Here is an 11,938-nt window from a genome sequence, read left to right on the forward strand (position 1 = left end):
AGATTGGTATCGGACATATGGGCTAATAGCGGACTCATGGACTTGGTCTGGACTAGGCTGGGATGTTTTCTTAATGTACAGTTGCTCTTATATATAAAGCTCATTTTTATACACATATGGATTTGTTTCTCTAGTCTACCCAGACCAACACACCTGGGTTTCACTTCTAAGGAAATAGAACTGTGTCCAGACATAGAAATATGTTGATTTGATTAGAATTAATGTAAACAACTACAAAAGATTAGAAATAAACATGCATGTTCCTTCGTGGTGGAATAGTTAAATAGGTTGTAATATTAATTGTTTTTAAATGGCATACTTATTTCTTTAATTGAACATTTATTTATTGACAAGAAAGGATACCTAATAATAAAAATAATACATTCAAACTGCAAACTAAGCATGCTTTGAAAAAAGGCAGTTATGTACAAAAATAGTAATTGGGCAGTGATATTATAAGTAGGTGACTGTACAAGGAGGCCTCAGAAACTTTATGGAAAAATGGAACTACGAGCTAATGAAATTTTCTCACAAACATTATTTCCCCCCATTTTCCCACATTCTGAAGCTCCCTTATTTTTCCAGTTTGCCCAAGAGAATCCTAATTTAATTCTGTTTTCACAGCATAGTTATTAATAGCACTATTTATTGCTCACAACACTGGGAGCTGTAGTGCTTACGAATTGGTCAGCATTTGAGATCCACCAGCCAGGCTTTCTCCTCCCATAGGCAGTTACCGACCAGGACCCAGACGGGTAATCCTGTCCTCTCCTATAAGGTTGCTATGAAGTGGAATAAACTTGATGGCCGTGAGTGAGTGTGTTCTGTTTACAAAGGTGCCAAGATTTAGGTGATAAGATTATATGATTACCCTAATTTCAGATATATGCCAGTGCTGTTTTAATTTTTACTATGTACTTTTATGAAATAAAAATAGTAAAGCTCTTTCAATTGGTGGAACAAAAACTTATTCCAACATATTCTTAATCAAGCTAGAGTTAATTATTTTGCCTTATTTTTACAACAAAATTAATTCTTTTTGTAGGTGAAATGCATTTTTACTTTAGGAGACATAGCCCAATTGTGTCCAGCCAAAGTGGAGAAGCGAGTCTTCCTTCTGATTCAGTCCATTCTGGCCGCTTCTGCTGATGCAAATCACCGTAAGGCACTTGACATTCGACTCTACCCTGTGCTGTCCTTTGGCGGTGTTAACACTTGAGGTACGGTAAATGCCCATTTTCCCTCTTTCTCTGTAGTGACGTCATCTCAGAGTAGCAGTGAAGGTCCGGCCTCGCAACTACTTTCCCCGTTCAGAGGCGCTGCCATGCCTCCCATGATTCGAGCACACGCAATCATCACCTTAGGTAAGGTGAGCTGAGGGAAGAGTGCGGTTTCCGCTGTCCATTTCCGTATGTACTCTTGTCTAAGTAAGCCTAGCCACGGTAATGGGTTAGACTTGTCCTCTAGCTCTTGTGAGTTTCATGGGACTCTTCAGTGAGCACCCAGCTCTACAGGTGTAATGGAGTGCTGTCAACCCCTACTAGCAAATAGGGAACACACTCTAGGGAGGAACTGTCTATATTTGGCAGGATTATGTTAACCTGTTATGGTGATAGCTGCTTGTGCCCTTGTCTTTGTTCTCATCATGTAGCACAGTGGCTCTCCACCTCCCTAATGCTGCACCCCTTTCATACGGCTCCTCGTGTGATGGGGACTCCCCACTGTAAAATTATTTTTGCTACTTCATAACTGTCATTTTGCTACTGTTATGAATCAGGCGACCCATGGGTTGAGAACTGCTCATATAGCAGCATGAAACATAAGCATTGAAAACGATATGGGAGGCACTCTACTAAGTTTTGAAAATGGGCAATTAAATTTGAAATTTAGTTTATAAAAGAAGATGGCTTATTTGATACTTTCCAGAACTGGTAGATCAGCTATTAAGAATATTTCTCCATAAACTCATATTGTTAATCTTTGAAACACTGACCTCTATTTTATAAGTATGGCTATTTTTCAGATATTTCAAAAAATATCCGAGAATTACAACTAAGGATCAATACAGCCGCAGACCACATGACAAACATATAAATAGAACTCAGTAGCCTCCTTCTCCTAATTTATGAACAAGAAATAAATAAGATGAGCAATCTTTCCTGCTTACCACGCCCAAAGTTCAAATTCCTTAAAAAGTATTAAGCTTCTATAGAGTACGTGTATAGTCAAAATTAATAACACCATCTGCTTTATTGCTGGTCACTTTTCAGGTAAAGAGATAACTGCAAAATTGAAATATTGATTTTAAAAGGGAAGTAGTTTTATTAGAATGGAGGAACAGCCTGTAGAATATATCTCCTGAACTTCCCAGGGGAGTTCTTTTCTGTTAAGGTATTGTGAACTTCCTAATAGCTAATTCAGAAGCTTGGTTGTGTAGTGGGGTTACACATCGGACTCTGAACTGCAAAGTCAATGTTCAAAACCATCAGGCCTTCCTTCCAAGAAAGGTAAGGCTTTATGCCCCTATAAAGATTTACAGCTGCGGAGACCTGTAGTGGGCAGTCTTTCTCACGTCGATTTTTCTGTTGTTTAAATTCTCTTACCCAGTGTTTTAACTCAGAATAAATAAAACCCCTAGCAAGGTGTGTGTGGAGAAAATGGGGACGTGGGCCTGGGACGGAACAGAATCAACGAGACAGTGCGCTTTCTTTATGACAGGCAAGTTGTGCTTACAGCACGAGGACCTGGCAAAGAGGAGCTTCCCAACTCTCGTGCAGGAGCTCGAGGTGTGCAGTGACGTGGCTGTCCGCAACAATGTCATCATTGTCATGTGTGATCTCTGCATCCGGTATACTGTCATGGTGGACAGATATATTCCCAATATTTCCGTATGTCTGAAGGACTCAGATCCATTCATCCGAAAGCAAACGCTCATCTTACTTACCAATCTCTTACAGGTAAAAATTAGACAACCCCCATTCCACTCCCACCCCGCTTCCTTGCTTCTGATTTAAAGAATATGAAAGTAATTTAGGGAGTATGCAGCTGTGTAATAGAGTCTAAAAATAGTTGCCCTCATGTCTGATGAAGACTATTGCTCTTCTAATGTTTAGTTCAACCTTATAAACAGGTCATTATTTAATCATATTCATTTTGGGTGTTCAGTTATTCTGTAAAACAGTGTGATGTTTAATTTTTGCAATAGAACACTATGTATCCCAAGACACAGACAAAGACAAGTAGTTCCAGTTCCAATTCTGTCACTGTCCTTGACATTGGGACTCATAATATTTACCCTGTCTGTCTCATGGGAGTGTGCTAAGACATAATTGATATATGTAATTGATAAGCTAAGTACATTAGTGAATTATGTAGTTCCATAAAACATTACTATTTTTGATGTTGAAATTTTTGTTGCCTATTTTGTTGAATATTTCTATTTGCCTTCTTGTGAGGGGTAAAAAATATTTGATCTTTAAAAAAATAAAAACCAGAGGATGTACATTGGCACAGATTGCAACTTGAAACACAGGGAATCCAGGATAGATGACTCCTTCAGGACCAGTGGTGAGAGGGGCGAGGCCTGGAGGGTGAAGGGAATGTGGGGCAGAAGGGGGGAACCAATTACAAGAATCTAAGTATAGCCTCCTCCCTGGGGGATGGACAGCAGAAAAGAGGGCGGAGGGAGACATCAGACAGTGTAACTTATGACAAAACTATAATAATTTATGAATTATGAAGGGTTCAGGAGGGAGGGGGAAAATGAGCAAATGATATTGAGGGCTAAAGTAGAGGGCAAATGTTTTGAGATTGATGAGGGCAACAGGTGTACATATGTGCTCGACTCAATGGATGTATGTATGGACTGTGATAAGAATTGTACGAGCCCTCAATAAAATAATTTTTTTAAAAACATGTAGAAGGATATCTTTAAGTTTTCAGAGCAGGGAAATTTCTTAAACAACATGTAAAAAGTACAGTTTACAAAAGAGAAGGCTATTCCCTCTGCAGTAAAATCAAGAACTACTGTTAATCCCAAAACACAGTGAAAAAGCAAATATGAAGCAACAATAAATACAAAATATGCACAGAAAAAATTTTTTTAAAATTTGGCTGTTTCTAATAATAGCTTCCTCTACCATGAGTTTACTAATGATAAAATTATAAATTTATAATATATAAACTTATCTAGCAATACATAAACTTATGTATGTATAGTTAATGATGTAATTAATACTGTCTGGAACCACATGCAAGAACTTACAGCTATAATGTTTTCTTTCTCTATATTTCCATAATTGGGAAAGGGAGTCGCATAACTCACTTACCCTAATATCAGGAGATGAGCTGTGTGCATTGAGCCATTTTTCTAATAGCTGGAATTGATGCTGTTCTGTCCACATACTACCCCGTTTATGGTGATTAACAAATGGTACATGTTTTCAAGATGGTTGGGGTGTTAGTGCTGAGTAATGAGCTGCAGACAGACTGAATATCTGACGGTGTGATGTTCAATAAAAGAAAGATTGCAGTTGGTTATCTGACTGAATACATTTGTGGTTTATGTGTGAAGCTTCATTCTGAAAGACACTGGTTTATCTTTGTACAGGAGGAGTTTGTGAAGTGGAAGGACTCTCTGTTCTTCAGATTTGTCAGCACTCTCACCGATTCACACCCAGATATCGCCAGGTAAGGCCTTGCCCTCAAGTGGCAGACAACTGCGTGCTTTCCTGAGTCTCCGCTCTGCTGGGATCTCTTTTCTTTCTCAGTGCTTTCCAGAAACGAAACTTACTGCTATTGAGTTGATTCCGGCTCTCAGTGACCCCGACCATATTGGTTTAGAGCTGCCTTATTTAGGATCTAGTGAGCCTTTGGAAATTCTCAGGGGGGAAAAAAGCTAATTTAAAAATATTAATAAGCTTCACAAGAAAGCTTTATTTTATGTCATAAAAATTAAGAATCTACCCAAAATTGCTAACACTTTCTGCTCTTCCTAACAATCTTTTTATGCTAAGTGAGGTCATACAATATCTGTGCTTATGTGATTGGCTTATTTCACTCAACATGTCTTTCAGCTTTATTCTATACTGTGGTGTGTATCAAAACTTCAAATCTCCAACCGGCTGAGTAGAATTACATTTTTCTCTCGATAAATAGTTGTTTCCACCCTTTGATTCTTCCAAATATTGCTATAAACATTTCCTTTGGAATCTCTGGCCTCAATTCCTTTGGGAGTATACCTAACCTAGATGTTTAACGGCTGGGTCATGGTGCTGTTGGGTAAGCTTTGGATCATAAACCGAACTTGCGACCATTGACCGGATGCCAACTCATAGGGGCTCTATGGGTCAGGGTAGAACTTCCCCTGTGAGTTTCTGTGACTGTAACTGTATGCAGGTAGAAAGCCCCATCTTTCTCCCAAATTGCAGCTGATGGTTTTGAACTGTAGACCTTGTGGCTAGCAACCCACTTGTAACCACTGTGCCACCAGAGCTGCTCCTAAGCTTTGGACTACTAACCTAAAAATAAGTGGTTCAAACCCACCAGCACACTCAAAGAAGCTGTCTGCTATCTGAAAGATTTACAGCCTCGGAAAGGCTATGAATCAGGATCAGCCCAGTGGCCTTCTGTGGGGAAGGAGCAAAAGACAAAATTAATGGGTCCTTATAAAAATTAAAGACTTAGTTCACCAAGAGATTTTACCCAAAAAGTGAAAAGACAAGTTACCTATGGAAAAATATCTTCAAGAAACCATATATCCAATAGGAATCAAATAACCAAATATATGTAAACCATTGACAGCTTAAAAATTAAGACAAATGCCCAATCATAAAGTGGACAAAGGACTTGAATAGACATTTCACATGGCAATCAAACACATGTGAAGATAGATGCTCAGCATCGGCCAACAGAGACATGCAAACCCCAGTCAAATTGAGTCATTATTACATTCCCATTATTACACTACATTAGATTTAAAAAGAAAAAAAAAAAAGGTTGGCAAGGATGATGGGAAATTGGAGCCTTTTCTTCACTGCTGGTGGGAATGCAAATGGTATGAGGTTGTGGAAAACAGTGTGGTAGTTCCTTAAAAACAAACAAACTAAAAATATACTGTCTTATGATTGAGCAATTCCACCTGTACGATTTAAAACAGATATTTTCAGGGATTTAATAAATTGTCTGACAGAATTTGCTTCATGTGATTCTGGGATAGAAATCATTCTTTTCAAGCAAGTCTGTACTTGGAGAACAGAATGCTGACTGCCGTAGTAAAAGCCACCCAGTCGAGAAGAGGCCTTTGCAGAGTTCATGTCTTATAAATAGCTTTTAATAACAGCTCCTCTGGTTCTAAATATGGTCACACATTATTTACTCAGGATTCCATGGGAGAATTTCTGTTCCGTTTTCATTGGCTCTAATTTCAAAGGGGAAGTCTTTAACATAATGAACTAGTAGAAGGTTAACTGCCTAAATAGTACTGTCTAGAGCCAGAATACAAACACCAGGGCTGTAACTTTTCCTTTATATAATTGGGAAGGGGACCAAACTAGCTCTGTACCCCTCGTGCCCCGACTGTGCATCTGTACTACTGACTTACAAAGTCCTCCTGCTTCTCTTTAGATGGTGTGCGGCCCTGGAATAGGCAAACTGAGAAGTCCTTTAGAATGAGTTCAGATGATGAGCATGTATGTCCATACTGTTCCTTTCTTTTTTCAGCTTGCTTGCTGAAAAGGATTGGTCAATGTGTAAATAACACCAACTGTTCTGTAGGTAGAGCATGATTTCAAAAGAAATCAAGAGGATACTGAAGTAAATGCTTTGTAATAGTAAGGCCATGAGTACTTCTGCTGTTATTTCTGACTCACAGCAGCTGCCCTAGGTAAAACGACGAAACACTGCCTGGTCATGTGCCATTCTCACAATTATTTTGATGTTTGATCCCCTTGTTACAGCCATTGTGTTAACGCATCTGGCCAAGGGTCTTGCCTTTTTTTACTGACCTTCCATTTTACCAAGCATGATGTTCTTCTGTGGGGAATACTCTCTCCTGATAACATGGACAAAGTATATGAAACAGAGTTTCACCATCCTCACGTCTAAGAACCTGCTGACTGTTACTTCCAAGACAGATTTGTTTGTCCTGGTAGTCTATGGTTTGTCAATATTTTTCTCCAACATCATTCAAATGTATCGAATCTTATGTGGTTTTCTTACTACTTAAATTGTTCAATTTTATCTTTTCAACCTCGGTTTTCAGACCAAAGGCTTGGCCTATTTGCCTACACTAAATATATTGAGTTTTCCATATGTATCTGATAGTGTAGCTCTTCAAAAGAGTCTATAGTGTGTAGACACTTCAAGAGTCTATAGTGGCAGTGCCAATTGAATTTATTTTTGGACCATGTGGATTGCCTAAAGATTCTGGCATTTGAAAATCTGCCTGATATATATATATATATATATTTTTTTTTTCTTTGCCTGATATTTTTAATTGGTCATATAAACCCCAGACACTTAGGGGTTAAAAAAAATATTACATGATGATGTTTTTCCTTTTTCCCAGTAGGTGGTGACCTTGTACCAGAGTCACAGAGTGGTATCTAAGTCACAAGTGGTTATTATTATAGTTTTAATAGAGCAAATGCTGCAGAAGTGTCAGGCGGCAGAAGATCAGAGTCTCAAAGCAACACAGTAGTTAAAATTATGAACTACTAAAATAGAAAAGCCGCAGAGGCTGAGATGGCTGCGTTTGGGAGAAAGAGAAGGAATTGTGGCTCTAGAGAGCGCACTGCAATTGTGGAACAAATGCAATGGAGATGGAGGGGTTGGGAAACGAGTAACCAACTGAAGTATTGGGTGTCAGAAGTGTTGTGCGCCACATGCGTGTCATGACCGTTAGACACTGAGTGATGTCAGCATTTGGAATGGAGAGGAACACTAGGAACAAGCCACCAAGTGGTAGAGGATAATGTAGGCAGACTTCAGAAGGAAAGGCTGAGTGTGCTTACATGACACAGGTGGAGTAGCTACTTTAAAATTTTTTTTTTAATCTGGTAGCCAACTTTACCTACTCTTCTCCTCATTTCCCTATTGGCTCACCAGCATACTTTATCATCTGAGCACTTTCACCTGTAAGAAGCTTGAAATTTAGTAAATGCTCTGTAAACATTTGAATGGTTGTAAGTGACTGAAAGTATCATCAGGCCCCTGGGAACATATGGCCCTGGTCTCCGTAGTGTGGGACAACATGGAGGGTAGAGTGACTTATCCTTGAGTGGGCGTGAGGTTACACGGTATCCTTAAAGGAAAGCCAGCTTTCATTTGGCATAAGGACGAGAATGCTCTGAGAGTTCACTACAGATTGCAGAGCTTGCTGCCTGTATGAAACCTGGAATACAGAGATCACACTGGCAAGATTCAAATAGGTAAATAGATATATGCATACTCATTTCCATTGTAGGATTATTCGTAATAGCAAAGAGATGGAAACAACTTAAAGGCCCATCACTGGAAGAATGGAGGTGGATGGAGTAAGGGGAAGTTAAAGCCAGAGAAAGGACGACTGGAACAGTTTAGAGATGTGGGAGAGGTGAGAAGGAACGTAAGGAAGACTTGGATTTTGGGTACTAGCCAAGGATATCAGGCCTGCGGGAAATCACTTCCCTTACTAGGTACATACGGGGAGCCATGGGGGAAACTCACGGGCACTTCCTCCCTGTCCCGCAGGGTCACTAGGAGTTGGCACTGCATGGATGGCAGTGAGTTTGGTTGGAGTTTGAGTTTGGCGGCATAGTGGTTACATGTTGGGCTGCTAGCTGCAAGGGCAGCAGTCTGAAACCACCAGTTGCCCTGTGGGAGAAAGAGGGCTTTCTACTCCTGTAAAGAGTTACAGTCTTGAAACGCGCAGGGCCAGCAGTTCTACCTTGTCCTCTAGGTTGCTACGAGTCGGCACACACTCAATGGTTGTGAGTTTGCTTTTGATTGGCCCTAGGTATATAGCCTCGAGAAATAAGAACAGCGACACAGATAAATAGATATATTTACTATATCTACATATAACATATATAAATAGATATATTTCATTGTAGGATTATTCATAATAGCAAAGAGATGGAAACAACTTAAAGGCCCATCATTGGAAGAATGAATAAACAAACTATAGTACATACACCCAGTGAAATACAGTGTAATATTAAAGAATAACGGCGTATCCTTATAATAGCTCATAAAATGGTTAAATGTGGAAGACATTAGTCTGAGTGAAGTAACTCGAAACCAGACTCACTGCCATTGAGTCAGTTCCAATTCCGGTGAGCTTAAATCTCTGACTTCATGGTTCCCAGCTCAGGGCATACATACCCCACTGAGCCACCAGGGCTCCGCATAGTGCAGAAGATTGTCGTGCACCCTCAACAAAGGTGTGCGTAGAGAAAGGAGCTTCTGTTGATGGTTACCAGGGACAGGGGGAGGGAAAAGGAAAATCACTAGCCAGATAGTCGGGAAAGGCAGTGCACCGACTGTTAGGGAAAAATCAGCACATGGCCAGGGCAAAAGAAGACACTAAGAGGTATAGAAGCAATAAATACGATTATATGCACACCTGAAAATTACAATAACAAACAAAACTTTATAAGTAGATACGTCAGCTGAACAGGTATGTGATGGCCTGTCGGCATATATAAATTTGGCAGAGGATATTTATAGGTGCATATTTGTTTGTGTTACAAATATATCCAAGTACATAGTAGACCATACAGAGCACAAAGTTTTTCATACTTCTAACCAAATGTAAGCAAGCATTGAAGGACTGGGTCTCTGGGCTTGAGAGCTAGAGACATAACCTTGAGGAACTATTGGCATAACTTAGTCCCTAAAGACAGTATTCTACATTCTACTTTTGGTGAGTAACACTGGGGTTTTAAAAACTTGTGAGCCAGGTCCTCTAAGATGCAATGATTGGTTCATCCTTATTTTGAGCAAAGATGAGTGAAAAAAATCAAGCACTCAAGAAAGCAATTAGTCCAGAGGACTAATGGACCATGTGAGCCATGGCTGCCACTCCTGACTGCTCTGATTGGAATTAAAATAGAAAGCCCAGAACAGAGTGGGAGAGAAATGTAGAATAAAATTTAAATTCATACAACTGCCCAGACTTACTGGTCTGATGGAGACTGATGGAATATCCCAGACCCTGACCCTGAGACACCCTTCAGAACTAGAGACCACTCCCAGAGACCACTTTAGTAGAATATGAAATGAACAGTAACACCTGTGAGGAATATGCTTTTCGAAACAGTCAACCATACAAGACCAAAAGAGCTGTGTTTGCCTAAAAACTAAGTTCCAAAGGCCAGAAAGAGAGCTGAATGGAAGCAGGGAACCCAGGGAGGACGTGGGAAGAGTGCTGTTACAGTGAGGTGATTTGAACTAGGAGGATACCCCCGTTTATTGTGCTGTGCTTTAGTGGATTTTGCACGTACTATGGTTTTTCACAAATTGGAGATTTGTAGCAACCTTGTTTTGAGTAAGTATATTGGCATCACTTTTCCAACAGCCTGTTTCTCTGTCACACTTGGGTGAGTCACACTAGTACAAACTTTTTCATAATACTTTTGCCCACTTAGTAGACAACAGTATAATGTGAGCATAACTATTATATTCACTGGGAAGCTAGGAATTTGTTGATTGCTTTATTGCAATGTTTACTTTATTGCCATCATTTGGAATCGAACCCACAATATCTTCAAGTTATATCTGTAATGTCCTGAAACAAAAGAACAGGAAACTGACTTGCTCTGTAAACTTTCACCCAAACCACAATAAAATGTTTGATAAATAAATAAATTACTTTAAATTCAAATGGAATTCAAATAGGTCTGAGCCTTAGTCCTAATCTGAGATAGAGATGTGTTGGAGAATAGGTCAGCAATAAGAATTCGTCAGCAGTGGCCTTTATTGAACAGATAAGTGCTTGAAAATGGGGTTTGGCTTAAGAAATAATCAAATAGATTTTTGTGTTTCCTAGTTAACTGGAAAAGGAAACGGATTGTCTCTTCTAACCTTTGTGGCCTCACGATCCTGGACTTGAATACTTAGTAAGTTTCTTTTAACAAGATAATTATTACTCAAATTTAGCTGATCTTCCTTTTCCTTGGTATACTTTACAACTCAATGTAAAGAAAAACAAAATCCACACAACTGGACTGAGAGGTAACAATAATAAATGGAGAGAAGGTTGGAGTCAAGGATTTCTTCTTGCTTGGATCCACAATTAATGCTCCTGGAAGCAGCAGGCAAAAGATCAAAGGACACATTACATTGGGTGCATCTGCTGCACAAAACCTCTTTAGAGTGTTGACAAGCAGGGAGGTGTCTTTGAGGACGAAGTTGTGCCAGAGGGTTGCTATGGTTTGGAACCACTTCAATGGCACTGAACCACAAACCCATATGTATGTTGTTATTATTAGAGACTGCTGATTTCATTCTGACTCATAGCAACCACATGTACAACAGAATGAAACACTGTCTGCCCTGCACCATCCTTTCAATCAAATAAGCACTAGATCCAAACAACAACCAAAACCACTGCCATCGTGCCAGTTCCAACTCATGGACCCTGTGTAGGGTTTCCATGACTAAATCTTTACAAAAGTAGACAGCCTCATTCTGTGGTGTGCCTAGTAGATGTTAAGCCACCAACCTTGCAGGTAACAGCCCAATATCTAACCCACAACACTACCAGGCATGATTATACTTGGTTCCTGTTGTCTTAAGAGTAAGGAGACGTTGCGAGAAGCGCTGACTAGTAATTCTAATTGATTTTAAGGCTTTGAAGAACTGTTGAAATTTTTTAATCCCCAAACTTTTGGACTACAGCTCCAAATCCCGAATAAAGCTTTTGTAGCCCCTGGATTGTTCAGCACCCCCCAAAGGG

At 39.7% G+C, this 11,938-nt stretch overlaps 1 protein-coding gene across 2 annotated transcripts in view; it reads left to right on the forward strand.

Annotated features, from left to right (window-relative positions):
• NCAPD3 (non-SMC condensin II complex subunit D3) overlaps nucleotides 1-11,938 on the forward strand; it is a 76,484-nt gene that overhangs the window by 41,353 nt on the left and 23,193 nt on the right. For both annotated transcript variants that reach the window (XM_045295362.1, XM_045295363.1), the window contains exons 18-21: nucleotides 1,046-1,160; nucleotides 1,257-1,364; nucleotides 2,719-2,957; nucleotides 4,610-4,689. In XM_045295362.1, the coding sequence (XP_045151297.1) occupies nucleotides 1,046-1,160; nucleotides 1,257-1,364; nucleotides 2,719-2,957; nucleotides 4,610-4,689 (542 nt within the window). The remainder of the gene's footprint in view (nucleotides 1-1,045; nucleotides 1,161-1,256; nucleotides 1,365-2,718; nucleotides 2,958-4,609; nucleotides 4,690-11,938) is intronic.

Source organism: Echinops telfairi, unplaced genomic scaffold (genome assembly GCF_000313985.2).
Source record: "Echinops telfairi isolate 266 unplaced genomic scaffold, ASM31398v2 ScPeMD7_5592;HRSCAF=6446, whole genome shotgun sequence".
Taxonomy (NCBI): domain Eukaryota; kingdom Metazoa; phylum Chordata; class Mammalia; order Afrosoricida; family Tenrecidae; genus Echinops; species Echinops telfairi.